This window comes from Catharus ustulatus, chromosome 1 (assembly GCF_009819885.2).
Source record: "Catharus ustulatus isolate bCatUst1 chromosome 1, bCatUst1.pri.v2, whole genome shotgun sequence".
In the NCBI taxonomy this organism is placed as follows: domain Eukaryota; kingdom Metazoa; phylum Chordata; class Aves; order Passeriformes; family Turdidae; genus Catharus; species Catharus ustulatus.
The window spans coordinates 138,789,539-138,813,714 of NC_046221.1; the positions used below are offsets into that span (position 1 = coordinate 138,789,539).

At 40.9% G+C, this 24,176-nt stretch overlaps 1 protein-coding gene across 1 annotated transcript in view; it reads right to left on the reverse strand.

Annotated features, from left to right (window-relative positions):
- The window catches only part of NIPAL2 (NIPA like domain containing 2), a 52,036-nt gene that overhangs the window by 5,283 nt on the left and 22,577 nt on the right, over positions 1–24,176 (reverse strand). Inside the window, exons 4-7 of the mRNA XM_033074538.1 lie at positions 14,286–14,345; positions 12,150–12,271; positions 6,104–6,200; positions 932–1,067 (exon numbers count right to left, since the gene is read on the reverse strand). Coding sequence (XP_032930429.1) covers positions 932–1,067; positions 6,104–6,200; positions 12,150–12,271; positions 14,286–14,345 — 415 coding nt within the window. The remainder of the gene's footprint in view (positions 1–931; positions 1,068–6,103; positions 6,201–12,149; positions 12,272–14,285; positions 14,346–24,176) is intronic.

The window sequence follows — 24,176 nt, forward strand, 5'->3', positions numbered from 1 at the left end:
AGGTTAATTCAGCAGCTTCTTATTTACCAAGCTCTTATTTCCTCTTGTCAATGCCTGGAGCTGTTCTCCCAGCGAAGACAAGCTGGATGTAAATCACTTTATAATCTGTTACAGGGGAGTTCCTGATTCAGCCATGGAGAGTCAGTGCATAATAATGCATGGACTTTCTGATTCCACATGGGAATGGTATGTTCTGCCATGAAAAAGCTGGGTTGGCTTTTCTACCGGAAAATAATCATGCAAGTAACTACTCAGGCTCACACTGGAGCAGTCTAGATGAGATTACTGAAGGCTGCTATCAGCACCAGAAGCAGAGGGACAGGCAGAAAGGGAACAGACTCTGTTCAGCTGCAAAACATATTTTACCATGCTGCCACCTCCAGCAATCTGCAAAGGCAGCATAAACCAATCCCTTCTCACACCAGAGGCCTGCAGGGGAAACTTGAAAGGTGCAGTTATACAGGACAGCAAAATGCAACACTGCAGATTCAACAGAGGATGGGAGAAAGCTGGGATAAACCCAGCTTCAGCTTGACTGGGGCCATAAAGCTGGGTAACAGATATGAATAATGAGGGTAAACACGGCAATTTGATTACTCAACAATAAAGATTTCTAAAAGTAACCCCCAAATGACAAAATTATAAATTTCACTTAGTGTGTTAAGACCTGTGCCAAAACTAGGCAAATTTGGGAAGACCTTGTTGAAGGTGATAATGAGAGGAGGTAGTGTCCATAACAATCAATGATAAACTAAGAAATAAAGTTTAAATAAGCAATAAACCAGCTGGAGGAAATTTATGCATCTGTCAAGGCTCTGCCAGAATTTGTTGCCTTAAAATGCAACTTGTATCAGGAATCACTATCAGTACCAAATAAAACTGTCAGATAAAACATGTATGAAGGTTATTAGGTAAGTAGAATCTTACTTACTTGATTTGGAAAGCACAAGAAATTGCCATTAAAACACTCATGATATAGAAAACGGAGTAAGTTAGCTGCATTTTCCCGTTCACAGAAAGTGCTATCATGCTGGATACAGCCTTAACAGCAATGACAGTCAGTGATGCTGAAAGGGAAAGGACTCAGATTAGCAGTGACTTCAGCACATCAGTGAGGGAGAACAAGGATCCAGGTCAGAGCCACAGGCCTGATCACTTAAGACAAGACTAAGAAAGGACTTGGGCACCTAAAACAAGTGTATGATTTTATAAATGCTTGCTAAGCTACTGTCTAAGCTCTGTGGCCTTTGATCCAAGTATGCTCTGTGTTTTGCCTTAAAGTCTTTTTAGCACTCTGGACTCCCAGTTGAAGGTGGTACAACAGCCTCCACATCTTCCACACACAACTTTATTCAGCTAATTTGGAGCCCATGTTACAGTATTCAGGAGACATCTGAGAGGTCTGGTTATCTGTTCAAAGCAGTTAGGATGCCTCTTTATAGCAGCCTGCATGTGACACTGGCAGCCTCAAATAACTCATCACCCTCAGGATTTCTCTTCTGAAACAGGAGCTGGACAAAGCTGACTTCTGGGATCACATCCCAAAGCCCCAAACTCTCCCTATGTGTTATATATACATGAAGAGCAGACAAACAACACAGGGTTGCACTTCATTTCAAGGGCCAGGCTTTTGAGACCATTTACTGGATTTATCCCACAGAAAGAGTATTTCAGTAGTGTGTTGTCAATCCATTTAACCACTATCACTGCATCACCACAAACAAATTTCAGACAGCAGGCAATCGTTTTAATACATGTTGTCAGTTCAGAGAGGTTTTGCAAGACAAATTTTTTAGAAGAGGGGCTGAGAGTTGAGGTAAGAGTTACTTTAAATTTCCTTTTGGAGCTCTTGGTTTGTGGAACCTAACCCAAGAAATCTGTGATTACTGTAAATAAAATGTAACAAATTCAAAAAACTCTAAAAATTTCAAGAGCCAGGCTGCAGAGATGACCTTTGAAGAAAGGTAATTAATTGTCAGGAGAACCATCCCCCCAGCTGAGATCCAGTTCCACCCTCGTGCAGAGCTGAGGAGTGTTGGATTTCAGTGGTCTGATTCATCCTCCTGTAACATTCACATTGGCAAGGAGACCTGCACTGTGCAAAAGGTTGGGAGAAAAGGAGGGGAAAGAAGAAGGAATGCAGGTCTGAGGGTTTGATTGCAGGCATTTTTCTTCTAGAAAGCCCAAAAGTTCAGGGGGAGTTTAAGAGTTGCATACATCCCATGATGATCCTGTTCATCACCATGAAATTCACTGTTTTCATGACAACCTTTCCACCCAGCACTTCACTTCTTTCTCTGTAAAGGAAACAGGTGAAGTGCTTTAACAAACACAGCTGTAAAACTGAGCAGAGGTCAAACACTGGCCTGCAGTGCTGCAAATGCATCCAAAATCAAAAATACACTCAAGCCCCAACAAGACATCCACATAAAACTGAGATCTGGGCTCTAACAAGGGGAAGTTATTATTTCAAAAGAACGCTTAGAGGTAAAAATGAGTACAGTAATTTCACAAATACAAGCCGCAGCAAGAAGACTAAAATTTTGGTAGAAACCCGGAAATGCGGCCAATATTCCGGTGCGGCTAATCTATGGACAAAAATGTGATATCTGCCCTTACCTAGTATCATGCTGGTCCAGTCCCGAGCCAAAACAGTCCGAAATCCATGGTTTCCCGTTGTTCCGACGATGAACCAATCAGAGAACAGCTTATTGCCTGCCTGTGGATGGCGGCGTTACTGAGGGGCAGGGGTTGTTATCGGGGTGAGTTACCTCGGCAGTTCGATAAAAGTGTGTGATATTTCTCTGTACTTTTTAAAGTGTTTTCAGTCTTGTGCGGCTACGGGGCTGGCTGGGCTCACAGGGAGAGGGCTGGGGGAGCCTCTCTCCCCGCAGGGAGAGGGGTAGAACGGCCACTCGGCTCGCAGGGAGAGGGCTACAACGGCCGCTCCCCCCGCGGGCCGCGAGGGCTACAACGGCCGCTCCTGTGCCAGCACGGAGATGTGGCTCCGCTCGGAGCTCAGCTGCCTGCCCGTGCGGCTGAGCGGCTGTTTAAAGGCAACGCGGATCCATTGGGAATGCTCGCAAAATGACCACACTATTGTTCCTGTCTTTTTCGGCTTGTAAATAAAGGGTGTGTCTTTTTTCACTTGGAAACAATGTTTCCGAGGTCGGCAGTAAGCCAGTAAGCCCCGGCGATCCCGCGATTGTGTTACTAAATGACGACTTTGTGAAAGTTCGCGGCGAACTAAAGTGCGGCTAATATTCCGGGTGCGGCTTATTTATTGACAAAGACATCAATGTTGCCAACACAACAGATATGCGGTTTATACTCCGTGCGGCTTGTATTCGTGAATTTACTGTATTTTGAATTGTCCTGCTAAGAGTAAAGATTGTTTTGGTTTTTTTTTTTCTGATGAAGGGGCATTTTTCATGCCTTATAATTTTAACAAGACAGAAATAAAAGCACCAGGGGGTTTGGTTGGTTGGTTGGTTGGTTTGTATCCTTGAGAAATGAAATTATATTTTCCACTAAAGTAACTCCAAAACAAGTTTCAAATCTAGGAGTTGTTTTCTCTGTCAGAAAGACCTTCCCTCAAAGCTAGTGTGACAAATGATGTCACTTCCCAGCTGTTAGGGCAGAAACCTCTAAAATCCCATTACAATCTGAAATGTTTCCCCCAAACTTATGATAACTGAGAATATACATGAGGTAAGATGATTTCCACCAAATGAATGTGCAGAGTTGTACTAACCAAAACTCTATCAGATTTTGTGATCACCTCTGTATTTTCTTGATGGTGGAAGTAGCTTGCATATCCAGTGACACACAAGGCTGCCCTCTCTGTAAAGAAACCTTTCTACATTTAATTTACATCTGTATGAACATTCCACCAGGACTATATCACCTTCCATGAGCAGCCAAGCTTTCAGCAGGCAGGGTTTTGCAAGGCAGCGCCTGTGTCACAGAGCTGGGAGCAAGTAATGCACAAGTTTTCAGCCCCTCCATCACTTCACTCAGCAGAGGTCAGAGACCAGCCAGAGTGCTCTAAGTGTAGGTTTGTGGGGACTGCCAGGCTCCAGGACAGCTGCAGGAACCAGAGTCAGATGCAGTTCTGAGTTTCACGCTCAAGGGAAATGTCAGTATTTCAGAAGGTCCCGTGAACCAGGATTTGTTTGTGTCTTTTTTAACAGAGCAGAAATAACAACACATTTTTTCCTTAGGTACCATAAGCTCACAAAAAACCTCAGCAGCCACCAGCTGAAGATGTATTTTTGGTTGATTGGGTTAAGACCACCAGACTGCAGTTAGTGCCTGCCCAGGGCACAGGATTGCAGCCCTGTTCAGCAGCTCCATGTGTCCCTTTCACAGCGGCAGTGCTGGCAGGATGCAAGGCAGAGTTAGCAGGGGTGTACAGACCAATGCCCAGGTACAGACCAATGCTCAGGTACAGACTGACTGCCCAGGTACAGACTGACTGCCCCAGTACAGACCAATGCCCAGGTACAGACTGACTGCCCAGGTCCAGACTGCCCAGGTACAGACAGACTGCCCAGGTACAGACTGACTGGCCAGGTACAGACAGACTGGCCAGGTACAGACAGACTGGCCAGGTACAGACTGACTGCCCAGGTCCAGACTGCCCAGGTACAGACTGACTGCCCAGGTACAGACGGACTGGCCAGGTACAGACAGACTGCCCAGGTGTCCAAGGCTTGCTCGGGGCAGCACCATGGTGGGTTCATCCACAATGGCAGCAGTGATGTGCAGGAGCACACCTGGAAATCTTCAGGCTCCAGTCATGCAGAAGGAGGCTGGACCTTTGCTCAGGAGTGCACAATGCTTCACACTCCCCATGGCCAGGTTGGAAGCTGCAGAGCAGCTCAGATGAGCTTTGCCAAAGCTCCAAGGCTCTGTGCTAGGAGCTGGGGGATAGCCACACTCACACTTCTAACCAAGAGCAGTCAGACCTAAGGCTCTGGGGGCTCTTCCATCTCTGCCTCATGCAGGGAGCGTGGAAATCTTTCAGTGCCTCTGCAGAGCTACAGACCATAATGCTCCTAGCACGGGAAACCTACATGGGAAGACAGTCTCCAAAAAGTTGTTCTGAAAGTCTAAGCTTTTCAGCTGAGTAAGAAACCACTTAGGGATCTGAAGGAAGGGAGTTAATAAATCTGTGAGGATTTTTACATTCAGTTAAATACAAATTTTGTACCTGGCAAACTTTAGTGAAATTCTATTTTATCAAAACCTCATGGTCATCTCCATTAGAAATGCAAATCTTTGCAGACTGATATATGCACCCACTGAACTCAGAGCACAAATAACCTATGGCTTCAATGACACCTTTCACTTCAACCAGACTTATGTCCCATGAGGATTTCATGGAGAAATTACAAGGACAGGAGAATTTGTCACATAGGTGATGAAAATTCTTGATATAACCCTGCAAGTATACACAGGAGCTTTAGAGATGAATGCCTGACATTTCTCAAAACTGATTCAAGTTTAATTTTATTGAAAGATGCTGATAAAATGATCTCCTGTATTTCCCTCGTTGTTGATTGTGGTGACAGTGATAGAAAATTAACTTCACTGGCTCACTGAGTTCTTGTTCTCCTTCAGGAAAGGTGATAAAATATGAAATGTTGCATAGGCAAATAGTCATAGATAATTAAAAGTTGTTGTGCAGTCATAGCATATAACTGCATTTGTTTACAGAGTGCTTAGAAGTTCTTCAGCCACTCTGGTTTAGAGAATTGAATTTCACAGCCTGATCGCCAAAACAAAGTTTTGAATAGTCTACTTTCCCAAGATCTAAACCTGAAGCGTTATTTAAAACAAGTTTCAGAATACCATTGCACATAGCATATTGAGTGTATCTGTATAAAGAAACAGTCCCAGTAATAAGCATAGAAACTATGTTTAATAATCAGCTTTTCTTCTCAAAAAGAGACCCCAGTAAAAATCTTGTGAAATGTTTCAGTGATTCTCCTTCAGCACACTGCTTTAGCTAATCTAATCTAAACTGTCGAGAGAGATGGAGTGACAAGGAATTCTCAAGTAACAGACAGGAACATTAAAGTGAATAATATGTTCTTACCCAGTAGAGCTACCATCATTAACAAAACCATGATGTGTTTCACAGCCCTTCTTTTGTAAAAATAGAGGAGAATGCAGAATATTATAATTTCTAAAATCTGAAAATAAAAGAAAAGAAAGTTAGAGCTGTGAAACTCTGTAATAAATGATTTATTCAAAGTCTTTGAGATGTCACATTCATTTTGCTGCTCTATCTGCTCAAAGCAAAGAATGGCTTTATAAAATATCTTCTGCTAAAAAATAACTATTGACAGATGACTGAGCTATGACTGTTGTCATTTATCTTTCCTGTTATAGCAAAAGTTAAACTTCAAGCATTTTTTATCTCTTCAGTATTTTTGTTTTGCACTTCTATCTACATTTTTTCACTGCTAATGTTCAGAAGACTTTTTAAAATGTGACAGCAAAGGTATAAATATTTATCAGTAATAATACTTACAGAAACTCTGTCTATAATTCCTATGGAGTAAAGCACTCAGCTAAAGAAAGAGCTATCTCTCCTTTTAGCTATGGTATTCCAAATGTCACTCACTCCTTGTGATGTGCAAGCTTATTTTTGCCCTCTTTGCCCTTCTCACCATCCCTACTAAAAACTCCCCTCAAAACTTTGTCCAAATTTTCTGCCATACATCATAAGGAGGAAAACATTTATTTTTATGGCAGTTCCCAAACCACAGGTACCTGCCAGGACCTTACCTTGAAAAGTTCAGTGGCACACTAGCAGACCACATTACTGGACATGCTGAGGTGCTGAAGCAGCTCCACCTACACCATGCTTGGTCCAGTTTTGCTCCTTCAATAACATGTGACAGCTAAATGACAATTAAATTTGCTGACTTCCTGTTCATATGTCTCTGCAGATTCTCTCAGTGACTCTTGCCATCTCAAAAGCATGGGTATTTTGCCTCCTACCCAAAGGGACTGACCAAATATCCCTTTATGCCTAAAGCAAACAGCAAGTGCAAGGGCCATAAAGCTTCTGTGAAGCCCAGAGGACTTATGGAAGCAGGAGTGATGGACCTCGGCACTAAGGGGTGCTCAAAAGCCTGGCAGCCTTAGAGACAAAAGCCTTAAGAGACAATATAAAGACAGAGAAGTTCATTTGTGCATGTCAGAAAATAATCAAATGGGGGAAACTAAGACAGAAAAATGAGATTGTCATCATTACTGAATCTCCTTATTGTTATTTTTTGCCAACAAAACAAATCATAGAAACACCTGTTATCTCCTTGATTTTGTCACCAGCCTACTATTTTACGTTTTATAATGCCACTTCACTCTTAAACCAACAGCCACCATAAGGCAGCACTAGACTGAAAAGTACCTGGCTGTTGTGCTGATGAAACTTCCAAAGAGGCAGCTGAACATTTACTAGTGGTGGTTATATAATTACAGCCCATTTCTCATTTTGGAGAGTGACTGCAGCAGGAAAGCTGTCAGCTCTGCCCAGTGACTGAAATTCTCTGCCACACTTATACCCTCCCCAATTCAGTAGTGTTTAAAAATATTAACAGAACATAGATCCCTTGCTCCCAAAGACAACCAAGGACAATTTCATTTCAAAATATGAAGAACACAAACTTGGATTTTATACCACCTTTCTTTAAAAAATGTCAAATATTTATCACAAGATTGGAAAAACCAAAACAACAAAGTTGAGGGGGAGGGGGTGTTTAGTTGGTGCTTGTTCGTTTGTTTGTTTTTCAAATGTGATGAAAAGAATATAGCATTTGGTTGTGGGTTACTTTTGAAAAACAAAAAACAAACAAAAAAAACCCCACTGCTGGATCACCAGGCTAATCCTAATCGAATAATCTTCACAATCTCTTGTGAGGTGCTGGTCTCATCTTCTCCCAGATTGATGTCCCTTCCTAACAGGTTTGCACCTAGAGATGAAAACTTGGCCACAGCTGGGGGAAAAGAGGCTTTTGCCTCAGTCTCACAGTAAGCAACCTGGCCAGCCTCTCCAGCTTTATTCAACAGTGCAACACTGGGTAAGTGTAAATCAGGAACCAAGGCACAAGAAATGTCAAGATTTGCAGACAGGTGAGTTCATCTTGGCTTCCCTGTTGAAAACTATGACAGGGTTTTGAGGGCACTTGAGAGGAGAAGTAAAGGTGGCACCTCTGCTTTTTGTGCCAATGCCAAACACATCTTAGGGCCAGAGGAATATCACATTATCAGGCTGCAGCTACAACAGCCACCAGGTAGCTTCATTTGCTATTCTGACAGGGAACAATTGCTAACAGAACAGAAGAAATCTTTGCTAAGTAATATTTCCCACCCAGAAAGGTTTCCCAGAGATGTCCTAGGTGTCCTCTTCCATGACACTCCAGTTCAGGACTGGCACACAGGGTGGTGTGACTGGGACTGGGCCATGGCACCAGGTAACAGTACAGTGAAGTCTGCTTCCCTCACCAGTGCAAACCTGAGCACCAGTCACTCTTCCCAGACTCTTGGTGTGCAGACGATGTCCCAGACCACATATTGTGCAGAAAGCCACGAGACAACCCTACTGCAGGCAGCTACACCCACATTGATTCATTTTATACCCTCCAGACAATCCCAGCAGGGAGAAGCACCGTCATCTGTCCTATCACTGAGATTTCAAACTATCCAGGAACAATCATTCAAGAACAAGCCAAGGGACAGTCACTGGCTCAAACTGCTCCACCACAGCAGCTCTGTTGTTCCATTCCCTCTTCTACCTCAGTCCAACCCCCTGAGTGGCAGGTAGTGCCAAGCAGCACCAGCTTTGACTGAACTAGGTCATCATAGCTGGCTCTGTCCATCAGCCTTCTGCTGGTCTCACCCTTTCACCATCTGTTCTCTTGCTAAAGCTACAATAAAGCTCCACTGTGATCTCCTCCTGCTTAAAAGCAAACCAACCACCAAGAAGACACATCTGAAAGGAAAGAGCCAAGCAGAACAGTCAAAAGGATACTGCAATCCCTGATGGCAGCTCTGGAAGGGGTGCACAGGTCTGTGTGCATGGCCACCTCAACCTCCTGGGGAAACCCCAAAAGCAGCTGTGGTGTAGGGCCAGAGATGGCAGCTCTGGGGCCAGACCTAGGGGGATAAATGTTTGCTTTTCAGGGCTTCTGTTTTAGTTTGTTCAGCTCTATCACATACTAAGCTGGAAATCCAAACAACTAGTTCTCAGTGCTGTCCAGCAGCCTAACTAACTATTCTTGCATGGTTCTCTGTCACTTGGTGACTCACCTACTAGGTCATTTTTAATCAGAAGACAAGGAAGAGTCTGTGACAATCAAGTTACACTGCAAGCAGAGTCCATGGCTCCTAACAGGGCCTCACACAGCTGGGATGCCCCAGCTGCTGCCTAAAATTGTCTTCCAAGAACTACCCAAAACAGTCCTTAGTCTCATCACTGACAGCTGTGGTAGTGACAAATATGAAGTCCTGGAATGGGAAGGGCATAGATGATATCAGCTTCAGATACTCTGTTTAGAGGAAATTAAGGAACTTCACCTGCTTACAAGTCATCTATTACAACTAATTTCTACTGAGGTCTTCTCAAGCCCACATCTCATAAACATTTTTTAAGAATCATGTTTTCCGTGTTTCTAAGCATTACCAGAAGGCACCTAAACAAAGTAACACATTGTCTGCCTCAAATATTTTTCTGGCATATACAGGATGGTCTTCTAGGTACTTCGAAGAAAAGCAGAAATGTTTTGAACCTTATTTTGCAGAGATTAAATATTAATAACACAATTCTTGCTAAGGCTTCTGTTTAGGGAAACCTAAGAGCTTCATCTATGATTTATGTCTTCTGTAGAGACTCAAAGTGTACATAAGCAAAACAGAAAAAAAACAAGCTAGGATAGTCATTATGCTCAGATATAATTATGCTACTGCAAAGTCTCAGAAGGTGACTCCAAGTTGTCTTGTGGGAATTAGAGGCTACTTCTGCAGAATATACCAGTGGAGTGCCACATGGGGATGGTTTACCACCCACAGAGAACATTTCATACCACTGGAGCTTTGTATTTCTCAGCAGACCACACTTTGGGGCTACTTTTAGAAAGATCCAACGTTGACTGTATTATACTTCTGTCTCCTCATTGTATATTTATACTGGAAATTCTGCAGCTTCTGCTGCACTTTTTTATATCTCAACAGCCAACCTGAGCTGGCATTTTACAACCAATTTTCAAAAGCTTGATCCCTGCCCAAAGAGAATGTTTACAGCAGGGTTTGCTTGATCTTCCAGCAGCACACCAGGGTACTCAGGCTGATACCTCAGTCTCTTGTGCAGCCTTTCTTTCACTCATCACCTTTCTTTGGTCAGAGGAAGCTCAACACAGATGAACCCACAGAACAGAAGGAACACATAAAGTTTCATACATTGTTGAGTCAAGATTTGCTGTGTATTTGCTCCATCCTTCCCTACAAACTGTGCTATACATGTAGAATTAGATGCTGGCTGAGGTAGGGAAAAGAAATAAAGAAGAGAAACAAAGTTCAGAGGTCATCTGCTACCTCCTCACAATGTCTCCTAAGAAGAATACAGCACAGTCTTCCTATTCATTCAATTGTATTCTTGAATACTTTTCCTGAAACTAAGTCCAAAAAGTCCTCAGGTGGGAAAGAGCCCTTTTCCAGGAACCTGTTGTTTTCAAGAAAATGTGAATAGCATATCACACAGAAATTTCTGGTTTCACTGTTTGGACAGGGAGTTCTCTCTCTCCACCATTTCCACACAAATGGGTGAATTAACAATTTAAAATCAGTGCTTAAAATGTCAGGCTGCTTTATCATCTCTAAGTGGAACTGCATGGTAGAGGGTGATATTCAGTAGAAAAGAAAAGGTAAATTCAATGTAGCTAGCTCAAATCGGTATTCCTGTTTTGAACTTCCCTCCCCTTACTCTGCTGATTGCATGGACTTCTGTTGTAGATGCTGAAGCTACCCCAAAACTCTTGGGTATTGCCTTCAAAAGCCTCTCTACTGCCTGACTGAAAGTACATGTTGTGAGTTATAAAGTGTGAATATCAATTTTTTCTACTGAGCTGTATCACCATCTTTCTGGATCTTTTAAAGGGCACAAAAAATTGAAAGAGAGTTTAAAATTCAAAACAAATTGAAAGACAGGATCAACATTTTTTATGGTAGCATTTGTGTTTAATTTGTTTTAATTAGTAGGTCATGGATATTTAGATGCATGTAAAGTCTGCTAAAAAACTGAAGTCTTTAAACTATCTATTCAGTGGCTTTCTAACTGAGATTCCTACTAAGAAAAGTCTGGGCACTAAGAATCTAAATTGAGTGAGTCCCTTTACTGGGAAAAAGTAACTGCTTCTGAAGCTCCCATATTGCATCTTTTACATTCAGCTGGAGGAAAACATTTTCAGCTTTCCAGAGGAAAAGAGGGACAGAAATTCATCCTAATCACTCTGGTCTTGTTCCTGATGTTAATCAAAGAAGATGTATGGTGTTTGAAGTTCATATACAGATACTTTGAGCAAAATAGTATTTTCATATTTGAATTCTAGCTCAGGTTCAGATTAAGTGCAGTGAAGTAGGCCACCCCTTTCACACCTCAGCTCCATACAAAGCTCCTTTCAGCCAGGCTTAACAACATGGGAGAAAAACAGAGTGATATGAAAGACAAAAAGCTCAACAAGAACATACATAGCGTGATTTTTTAAAAGCACAGTTCTATCACATTCCAGAAAAGCCCTGAAACTTAGATGTACAGGCAGACAGGGTGGCATGAGCACATATATAGGAAATGTAAACAGTACCAGTATTTAGGTTTTCCCTCAAAACCTTAACAAAATCTTTCCACTCATTTAAACCATGCACAATTATGACTTTCCCCTGACATGTAGTTAAAAAATATCTTCAGTTGCTGCACATTTTCACTTTGGATTCAGTAGGATGATGAGGGACCTTCTCTCCTATAAAAAATTACACAATTTATCTTCAGCAGCAGTTTTTCTACCACTAATTCATAATGCTATAAAAAAGCCCAGTAACCCCAGTTTTTCTGATTAAGGGAGTAGTATGAATCAGATACTCACAGAATATACCAAAAAAGGCCAGCTCACTAAGTAATTCTGCACTTGTCTTGCTGTGAGCTCTTGAGGTACATTTGGAGCAAATGTCACCAAAAGGTATATCCCTGTTATTGTTAGCGCTCCTCCTTCAAAGAAAAGGACATGTTACTTTGGCAATACAGTATTTGGTAATCATGGGCATGCTTGATCTCCAGATGATTAAGAAATAATTTCTAGAAGAAAACTGAAGTCCATTTAAACAGATCTATACTCAAGCAATTGGACTGCCTTGCACTTATGGTCTTATCTAGTCTAATTTTATTGAAGACTCAAAGAATTTTGGAAAAGGGAAAAAAAGCTGTCAGTACAGGCATGCAAATTAGACTTCCAACTCTGCAATGCATTTTCAAATACTGTCAATTCTAAACCCAAGTGTATGACAAAGGAGAATTAATCCTTTGCATTTCTCCCAGGCACAAAGTGCATCACACAAACTTTGCCTAAACTGAAAGGACACATTTCCCACCAGTGCAGTCAGATGATTAACCAGTATAAAGAAACATAACTGTCCCAAAGTCAGCGTGGCCACAGAGATGTGCACACAGAGATGTGCACACAGAGATCTGCACCAGTGACCAACCTGCCCTGGAAGCATCAGATGCAACACACATGTGCCAGCCCAGTGGTCAAGTGAGGCTGTCATAGGGCCAATATTCTGGCCACTCCCTGCTGTATTTGCAGATCTATGAACTGTTTTATAAAAGGATGATTTGCAATAGACTGTTCACCCACAAGGTTGCCAGGGCCCCTTTTCAAAGTCGAGCTTGCATTATTATGCTTTTAATAAAAATCTGAAAGTTCTGCCTTGTGGACATCTGCCTGTGACAAACACAGATGTTCATTGAAGTATCAAGATAGAAGTGATATGATCCTAAGATCATAAACTGTATTGGATTAAGGAAGATATTAGCTAATCAATTTTTCTTCAAGTAATCTTTAAAGTTCTTGGTAAACCTATAAATCGGTGTGGAATGCAAGGCTCAGGAATACAAAACAAAGCACATCCGGAGGGCTTTGCTGGCACTGCTATCTCAAACAGCTCCCTTGGAAAAGCAGAACTGTGTTATATTTATGTGCTTGCAAAACCATCACCATATTTCCCATCATACAGCTCATTCTTATGGAATGTAGCAACATTGTTAAATCCATCTTGCAAAGTCAAACTCACAGAAATAAAATAAATCAGCTGAACACTAGTTAAAGCAACACACAGTGTATAAGGCCATAAGGGAAACATGATCAGTGAAGGGAGGGGGGGTTTTGAATTTAGCAGCTGAGCTGGCAAACTTGGATTCCAAACCTAAATAAATCCTATATAGTATTCCTGGAACGATGCTGAACAGATCTCTCCAACACATTAATGAGAACAGCTGTCCCCACTACAGTTTGGACAATCAAGCCTAGATGTTAGGAACCCACAGAAGTATCAGGTGCCCTGTATCAGGTGCACTGTCCCAGTTGACATGGCTTGGTGTGAATCCCAAACCCTGAAATGTGCTTTTCTCTCACTATTACTGCGTTCAAGGTGGGCAGTTTTGATATACAAAAGAATCTTGGACACAGATAAAAAGTTGGCAGGCTTTTACAGCAAAGAAACCACATTTCCCAACTGAACACTTGACAATATGATTATTTGTTTTTTAAAGTGATAAAAGTAAAACCAAAGGGAAGTTATCACTTTAAATTGAGTTTGAATTTTTGTGCAGTATCTATGCAGTACAAAAACAAAATCTTATATTCGAATAAGTAGCTCTAAAACTTCCCTGGTTTTATTAATTCTTTTGTACTCATAAAGATAATACTAAAGATACTAAAGATAATACTAAATACTAAAGAGGTAAAAATAGAAAAGGAAAATAAATTTGAGCAATAAGGACACATAAGGAATGAGTTACAGTTGTAAGAGCAGAGGATTTGGGAATACAGTCTTCCTCATGCATTGAAGATTCTCTTTTTACCACTTTTTCCCAATTCTGAAAGTATCTGCCTTGAAACACTTGCTTGGGAAAGTGGGAGTGTGAAGGTGGGGGCTGCGTGAGAGTTACAGCTTGCCTAAGCATATGGCAGCACACATGTCTAAATTAGCAAATGCTTACTTACCCAATATATCAGCAGTCCTCATGTTCCCCTTTAGGAAAAAGACAGAAATAAATGCACTACCTAGAATAGAAATATAAAGACCTTTATATATATATATATTTGTTAGAATATCAAGTGCTATAGCAAAAACCTGCCCTGGGACAAGTTTTAAATATATCTCATGGGTTGTTGTTGCACCACACCATGATATAAACAGCCAGCAGTCCATTCCTGCAACCCACCAACACTTGGTTTCTCTAAGATTTCAGACATATCCAGCAGGCTCTTACGTGGTTGAAAAGATTATATCCTTCTTATTTCCCACGCAGGGACACTGCTTAAACTGCTCTGCTTCAGTCATGTGTGGAAATGTCAGGAAAACTGGGCACTGATCAACCTTGCTGTTTCACTCCCCATTTGGCTACCAAGTCACCTGTATGGACTTGCTCAAGGCAAATTGCACCACAGAACAATAAAATTCTGCTTCTTTAGTCTTCGACTGTATTAGAGGCTTATAAGCAAAGTAACAGCAGTACAACTGAGAAGATGAATGTCACTGCAAAAACACAGTATTTAGTATGAATGAAGTGGTCATGACATCTGCAGACAAACATGCAGGGACAAAATCCCACACACACACCTTACAGGAACACTGCCCATGGCCTTTCAGAGTGACTTGCTCTGAGGGAAAACTGGAAGTGAGTCCTAGAAATTACTTCCTGTTTTCTGGAAAACACTCTCTCTTGTTCAGCTCTTGCATGTGACCTCTGCCAGCTCCTAGTCCTGCCTCTTCAGGAGGGGCAGCAGCAGGAAGATGAGCAGCAGTGATGGCTGGGGCAGGTTTTGTGGTTAGCAGCTCAGTGTGGACATGTGCTGGAGAGGGAAGAAGGGCTCTGAACTTAGGATGGATCAGCCTGGGAGACATGGCTCTATTCCAGCACACAACATCTACCTCTAAAAGAAGAAAAAGTGTCTGGATAGCTCCTCTGTGTAAGAGATGAGTAAGTCCTCTACTGGAGGTGCATCAGTAATGTTAGATTTATTCAGAAACCTCAAAGAAAGACTGCTCAGGAGGGACAGTGAAGGGACACATTGAAACTGAGTCATGGGATGCTATTATAACAGCTCTCTACTTGTCTACAGCATGGTTTATTCTTGAAATAACAGTTCAAGTTCAACTGTAACAGTTTTTACAACTATCTTTACCTCTTTATTGTTCTCATGGAAAATTTAATTCGTAGTTAGCTAGTAGACATACTCTACAAAATCTAGAGAGGTTCATACCAAGAGGTAAATGGAGAACTGGAATTCAGCATCAGGCCTCTGTTCTCCAGTCAGTAGAAAATCAGATACAGCAGAAGTCATAAAATTAAACTGCAGCAAGAGTGATGGGGATCTGTGCAAACAAGTAAGTGCAATAAAAGGATCTTCAGCTGAAAAGCCTCGTTGAAATCAGGCTGCCTGGGATAGTTTTCTTTATTCAATTTTTCAGTGACGACTTTGCTGAGTGAAGACACTGATGGTATCCAGGCAACACTGGTAATAGCAGAACTACCTAGGTTTAGAAAAAAAAAAAAAAGAAGGGACAAAACCAGGAAAGAAGCAGCAGCATCCAAGATAGTGCAGGAATTAATTACTGCTCTGTCTCCCTGCTCTCACAGCTTTCACAAATCCCACCTCAACCCACTCACCTAGACAGTCTCTGTCACTCTCTCAGCAAAGAGCTGCTGCTTAAAGGACTGATATCTCAGTGATTTTTTTGCTGTTCTTTTTGCTTGTTGTTTGAGTACTCCATGTCTGGGCTCTCTGCATTCAGCAGAGGTCTAGTAAAAGCAATTCCACTTTGGCATCCAATTTGAGGTAAGATGAGTTATGCCCAAGTGTCAGCTTAGGGGGATCAGTACCAGCTCTGAGGCTGGCAGTGGGCACAAGGAGCTGCTGGAATGCAGCCAGATAATGAAACTTGTCACTCTGCTTTAATAATGCATTCAAATGCAGCAAGCTCTGTCTCCAGAGATAGCTGGTATTGCACCAGAGATCATGAGCTTAACAGAATCTATGTATAATTAATACTCTTGATGATGTAGAGTAATATGTAGAGGAATCTAAAAATAGGAGGGGTTTTAAGAACACATATTAGACCATCTGGGAGTAGAGAGACAACTCTACTAGGAGAGGAGGTAGAACACCAAGGTGAGGAGAAAGAGACCCAGGAGATACTCTGAACACAAAAGACAACTTGTCTCTGTGGGTAAGCTGCCAATGCTCCGGTTGCATTCAAGTGAAGAAGAAAAGGAAATGGGGTAAATCTAAGAGAATAAGCAGAGAACATTTACACAGACCTGATGAGATGCTAGAAGACAAACATGACTGATCAGAAGCATCACAAACTCTGGCTGTTATCTCCAGGACTAAATTTTAAGCAAGTTGTGGTAGCACAGCTAAGAGAACATGATATTTTAATTTTAATATTGTTAGCTTTCTGGTGTTTAAGCTCCTAGGCTTGACTTTGGGATAGTCTTCCATATTCTTCAATTTTTGAGGTAGGATTGAATCAGATTAAAGCAAAGAAACCAAGAGCTGACTGTCGTGTTGCAGATGGGTCAGGGAGGAGGTGTATGAAAGGAGCCTTGGGAATGCAGTATGGTGTTTGCCAGTTTTGCCTTCTGGTGTTTGCCAGTTTTGCAGCCTTTTTTTGGCTGGGGAGACAAATGACAGACACCAAAGTGTTCCCCAGGAGCCCCAGTGAGATATCCACAGCCCTCCCAGCTGCTCTGCTCCTTTTCCTCAGCTGCTCTGTGCTCCCACTTACAACCTCGGGTGCACTCAGTTGCTTAAGACATTCAACTCCTGCTGAAGAGTAAATTTAAGACAATATGGTAAAAGGCCAAACAGACTCTTGGCTCTCCTCTCTGCTGGATGGCCTCCAAGCTGATCCTGCTTTGAATAGGAGGTTGGGTCTTAGACACTTTCTGAGGGTCTTTCTAACCTGAGCTATCCTAGCACTCAGGAACTCTTTGCTGGAGAGTAAGTGGCCACCCAGGGGCTAATAACTCAGCCTAGCAGATATACGAATATCAGCCTTGACTGTATCCCAAATTCAGTTCTTAAATGCAGACCTGCTGAAACTCCCCAGATTCCCTTCTCCTTTCCCATCCTCCCTCAGATCACAGGTGAGATGTCTCACATCTTCCCACCTCTCCCCCTCTCTACCACTGATTTTATGTCCCCATGCTTTCCTTCTAGCCCACTTCCCCTTGATTTCACCCCATCACCAGTGTAAGTTGCATTCCCTACTACTCAGCCCCAATTTTTCCTTTCCCATGCCAGAGTTCTCTTGTTCTCTCTCCAAAGAAAGTGTGCTTCCTCCTCCTCCCATTATACTGATGTGAGAAATAAATCAAATGAACATGATGTTTAAGTCTGTAAATGATAAGACTGAGGCACTTGGGCAATTGCTGTGCTGAAAAATATGAATATATCTTTGCAATGGTTTTTTGTTTGCTTTCTTTTTAAGAAAAAAACATAACTATAGAGATTGAGATCTGTATCAGAGTGAGAAATTTTTTTTTTCTTGTGCTTTTTTTTTGTTTTTTTCTTTAAATTGGTTAGCAATAGAATATAACAAAACAGACATGCAGACAAAAACTCACGTCAAAGAGTAAGCTGGCAGTAGTTCAGCAACAAAACAAGCAATTTATCATTGTTCTGAAGCCTTTCTGCTTTTGAACCACTGGCTTTGGGAATTCAGCACATGTACAGCCCTAGGCCTGGATTATCAACCTTCAAGTCATCAAGGAAAAGACTGCATCCCTGGTCATCTGAGAAGACTTGTGCACTTCTGGGTGAATCAGAATAATTTTTAGCTTTTTCACTAATTATTAAGGTAAAACTTTCAAAAGTAGGCAGAGATCCAACTCCCCAGCGACAATGGTAGCCTGCTAAATGAAGAGAAGGGCAGAAAATCTGTGAGATGATCTTTTAAGGATTAAACATCACAGAGCCAACACACCCTAATGTAATCCTTGAGTTTGTTTCATGCCTTGATTGCATGCTTACATTAATATCCATAATTGATAAGTAAATAGGTCCTGTAAAATGGCTGAATCTATAAAACAGAGCCTTTCTTAATGTTCATGAAACTCAAATGGAAAATGTGAATTGATACTACATCAAAATCATGATAAATAAAAACTGTTGGGTGGGAAATGAGGAAAAATAGTTTGCTCAGGAGCTTAACTGTTGTCTAAAAATCTTCATCTTTTCATATACCATGCTGGTTGCAATCATTACTGAATGAATATATTAATTATATATTGAATGATCATATATTCACATTACTGAATGAATGTATATTCATTGCATCATGTGAATTTCAATGTAAATTGAAAAAATGATAAAAAATTTTGAGTTTTTTCATGATATGCAATTAATTGACTTGAGGAAGGGCTGTAATAGTGCTACACATAGCTCATTCTCTTAGGAGAGCGACCATTTACAATTATCTCCATATGTAGGTTTCTCCAGCACAAATAGAAATAAAGAGCAGTGTGATGTGTGGGTTCTGCCACTAGCAGACAATGAATGGTGAGAATCCAGCTCACAAAATTACTCCTCTGCTTCCTAGACATGAAGGCTGCAGTTAGGATTGGGTTTTGTTTGTTTCTTTAAGGAAGGGATAATACACAACAGAAGCAAAAGATAGAAAATACACACTGGTTCATAGTATGTATTCTTTGTATTTTGTCCAATCCAGCCATAAAAACTCAAGTGAGTGTGCATGATTTATTTCCCCTATGCTAAACTATCTCACTGTATTTCACTATGAAACTGTTTTCCTGATACTCAAGCCATTTATAATGTGATTTTTTTCCTCTTTTTTTTGCTGTCAAATCTTACACTAAATAGTTTTTGTAACAACTGTTCATAACTTCAAATATTAGTCTATCCTTTCTTTTTTTATGATTCCTAGATGAGCTTTATGCACTATTTTGAAAGATTAGTGCTCTCCTCATAAACAGACTGCTTGCACTACTTCTGTCTTCTCCAACAGTTTAAAAACCAAAAAACATAAAATTTCATATTTTCTTTAAATGTTCATTTTCTGAAGCTTAACAGACTCAGACAGGTAAAGGCATCTAAAATCACCCATCCAGAAGAACACTTCACTAGTGGTCTGGATGAAATACCAAGAGAGGAGAACTAGACATGATTCAAAGACTGTCTGTACCTCTCTCAGTTTGTGCAACAATATTTCACTCTGAGACCAAGCATTTACTTTGTTTTATGCAACTTAAGGGTATGCTTCCATCTAATCAAGCAGTTTAAGTTCACCCAGTTGATTTTGCCCTAAATGAGTTGAGTGCTCAAGTTGCAGGATGCAGCTGCTGCCAGACACATTCCAAGATGTGACCTCAAAGTCTGCTTTATATGAACAGACTCTCAGGCCTATCTCCAAGCAAACTGATTCAGGACTCTCCCAGTACGAAAAACTTGAAGATGCTTCCATCCATCCCCAAACACAAGCTATTGTACTCTGCCACAGAGTCAGGAAAATCTGGAAAGATGGTGAGTTACGTAGTGCATTTTAATGCTGCAGCTCAAGTGACACCTGGGAACAAATCCATTACATCTAACTGAATTCTAAAACCTATTCTTAGTTTATAGGATGGATATTAATGCTCCACTGAATACAAAGAAAGACATTACAGATACCTCTTGACAGAGGTCCTTGCAAACTGAACCTCTAACATTTCTAACATGATCAAAGATTAGTACTGGAAAAGTGGTGAACAAAACATGGAACATTTTTCTTCATCTGAGAAATTGCTCAAAAGAGAGACCATGAAGGTGAGCTTAATTCTGGAACCTGGATTATAGGATATACACACTGCAGAGAGAAGAAAAAACTCCTGAAAATCCTTTTGTTGCATCTTCTAGACAAGTACAAATGAAGTATTTTAAAGAATAGTTTGGTGAAAGTTTCCTAGATATCATTAGTACCACAGTCCTCAGAATTCCAAGTTCTTGGGCCTCAAAGACATTACAGTGTGTGGGAGAAATCCACTTCTACAAGAGTATCTGAGAATCTTCCTAAAGTATATCAGGAATATAACTTTTCAAAGCCTAAAGCCCCCCACTGCTGTTAACAAGAAGCATATAAAAATGCAAAGGGATCTTAACAATGTCAGGTTAAGTGAGGCAAGCATAAAACAACTCTCCAGAGAATGATGAACACTGCAGAAGAAATGATCTCCAATGCCACTGGCCTCTCTTCACCTTTTTCATCCCCCAAGTCATTTCTGCAGGCAAAAGCAAGATGGGCTAAAAACCACTGCAACCTAAAATTAGCCAAGCTACGTGTAAAACATGAGTTTTACTTTTTAAGTATAGAAAGTTTCTTAATGATCACATCAAACATGTATACTCCTCCACTTTTAAATTAAAAATTTACTAATTTCTCCTCTTGAAGAAAACAACTGCTGTCTTCTCAAACTATTTAAAACCCTGAACAGATGTAGAGCTTGCATCATTGCAACCACACACAGAAATACTTCAACTGTATAAGAAGCAAAAGATAGTTTTTTTAGCGTAATTCTAAAAAAAAATAATTTAAATCTCTTGGTGCCATGCCAATTCATGATCTTTGGTGTTGCATTCTTTTTAAAACAAGACACTGGAACAATCCAGCTCAATAGAAAGAGGCCCAAACTTTTCATTATTTAATTGATACCGGGTTAAGTGCAAAATTCAGTTGGATGTAGTCAAATGTGGTAGCAGACCATAATAGATGTTGGCTCCATCTATTTTAAGATGCTTCCCGTCTCAGAAGTCTGGAGATATATGACGGGTACAGCCCAAATCCATTCTGGGCAGAGACTCCAGTCTGCCTTATCCTCCTCCAAACCCTGGTTTCCCAGCAAAGGAAACTTTCCCTGCAAACCCAGAGTCACAGAGACCTGCAGAGAAGCCCCTAGATGCCTGGACATAGTGCAAAGCACATTTCTCCTCATACACCATATGTACTGCATTTCCAATGACAGTGAGAGTCAGCCCTTGCCATATGGGAAATGCTGACACTGGATTTGGGAACAAAATGCTTCTCAGAAGGTTGGACTTAGGGTTCAGGTATGCATTTGGAGTTTGTTATCCAATTCTTAATTTGTTCATTTAAAAAAAAATTGATTTATGAAAGACACACATTCAACAATACCTCAAAAAAATCAGTCAGCTTGAATCTGCAAAGGCCACCCTCCACCACTTAAAAGAGGTCATGACTTAATGAGAAAAATATGTCTTGATCTTTTAAATTGGAAACCTGCTGTCTAAACTACCTTTTGCCCAGTTGTTAGCAGAGAATGCACATGTGACTTGGGCAGTTTGTCACTGCCCTAAATGATAAACTCTTTTAAAATCAAAAGGATGCTCTCTCTCTGGCTTTAATTCAGAAGAGGGGCAAGTATCTTGTAGTAGGAAGTGTTACTGGGAAGTTATTGCTGTAATTGGCTGTCTACACAATTTTTACTTACTCTTCCTTAAGGGAATGTTTGCTAGACTAAATAAAATTTCAGATATTTCTATTGTTTGCGCTATGAAATGGATACTGTCAGCTGATTTATGGGAATGAATATAAAATATTGAAGTGCTTGCTGGGATCTTCCAGAAGAAGCATTCTGGGACAGTTTAAAAAAAACAAAAAACCGTGGATGACAATTTTGGTAACACATAACCATAAGTTAGGAAAATGGTTTCTTGGTATTGGTTGTAAGTAAGTGGAGAATGAAGGAATCATCAGATGCAACATTTCTTCACATTTGCAAAAGCAAAGAAGGAATCTGCTCAGATGGAAATCAACTCTAAATATGATTTCATCTTTTTCACTTTGATAAATACTGGGGTTTTTCTTCCTACTCACTGCTTTTTGCTTTTTCTTTCTAATTTTCTATATTTGCATTTTATTCAGTTTGAACAACAAATAAGATTGACCAGTATTCTTCAATATTCAGAGATGTCTGACAATGCCTACAATTGTTACAGATATAACTACTGCCACCAAAATCACACTGGGACATGTTATATTAATTTACATTTACATTTACATCTCAGGTAATATGTCACTCCTTTCTTTGAAAACTCTTTCCTACTATGATGAACTAACATGACTTTATATCTGAAATTCTGCAATAGTTTAACATTAAAGGTTACAGTAAACTGCCTGTAGTTTCCTTCCCCCTCTCTTGCTACTAAATTGCACTCACATACTGTTAGCTGCTTCTTTCCATTACAGCTAGGCAGTCCAATGGGAAGAGATTTCATCTTTTCTACCTTCCCATGGAGAATCACTCACTGCAATGTCACTTCCAAGTATGCAACTGGTAGCTGGAGACCATAAAATGTTATCACTTGCCAAAAGCAAGTACAGTAATTTCACGATTATAAGCCGCACTGAGTATAAGCCGCACTTCTGGGTGTCAGCAACTTTTCATTCTTTGTCCATACATAAGCCGCACCTGATTATAAGCCGCACGTTACAATACAGAGTGTGATAAAAGGTATCTATTCTATCACCATCTGTTAAGGGTGGGGGCAGTGATCCTTATCTCAACAGCAGATATTCTGCTAATGAGCCATCCACTGAAACCAGACAGGGCATTGTTCTTTATCTTTTCACAACCCATCCTTCCTCCAGCGAGTCATTTTCGTGCTAATGGCCCATTGAGTCCCACTGTGTGACTGATAAAATTACTGCATCCCATTGGAAGTTGCTCCAGCCAGGGGAAGAGCCCAACATTTCTTACCAAGATAAAACAGAGGTTTTGGGACACTAAGGTAGCCCCTTTTTCCACTGGACTCCAGAGGAAACCGGATTTCTCCACATCAGCACTGGACCTCCGGAGGGAAACTGCACCTTCTACAGGAGCACTGCTTCAGCTGAATCACATCTGTCACTGCAGGAGGATGCAGCCACCATTGAATGGGACTGCTACCAACACCCTGCCTGATGGGGTGTCAGGTTGTACTCTGACTTTGTCAGGGTTTGGAGTTTGTTTCTTTGTAGTACTGTATTTCTATTTTAATTTCCCCTAGTAAAGAACTGTTATTCCTAATTCCCATATCTTTGCCTGAAAGTCCCTTGATTTCAAAATTATAATAATTTGGAGGGAGGGGATTTACACTCTCCATTTCAAAGAGAAGCTCCTGCCTTTCTCAGCAGACACCTGTCCTCCAAACTAAAACAGCAACTTTTTGTTCCTTGTCCATATATAAGACACACCTGATTATAAGCCGCACTTCGGGTTTCGGACCAAAATTTTAGTCAAAATGGTGCGGCTTATAATAATGAAATTACTGTAAATGAGCTCCAATATATTCAGAACTGTTGAGATCTCTCAGCCCTGGGTGTTTCAGCTGTGGATCTGAAGTGACCAGGTTAAGGGATGCAGCTGCACCCTGTACTCCTGTTTTTATGGCTTCCATACAATATTTCCCTGTCTACCTTGCTTTACACTAGCACAACATGAAGACATGTTTTTAAAAGTGTGCTACTTTGTGAAAGAAACAGACATCTCATACCTGAGCACCTTAATAACAAAAAAAAATGAGGTAAAGACTGAGATTATATCACTTCAGCTGAAGTCCAATTAATCTGTACATAAATGAACAAATGAACATGTTTAACAATGTCCATAAATGTACTAAACATTTCTGGAAATTTCTAGACCCTTTTTGTCACACACTGTGGAGCATCAAGCAGGTCTGCCCACATCAACATGAATCACGATGAAGGGCAAGGAACAGGCAGCAGAGACCACCTGGCATGATGGTGACACAGAACATGCTCTGCAGGTACCCAGGATGAGAGCACAGCTCTGTGCATGCTGCAGGATGCCAGTCCCCCTCTTTGGGGGCTTG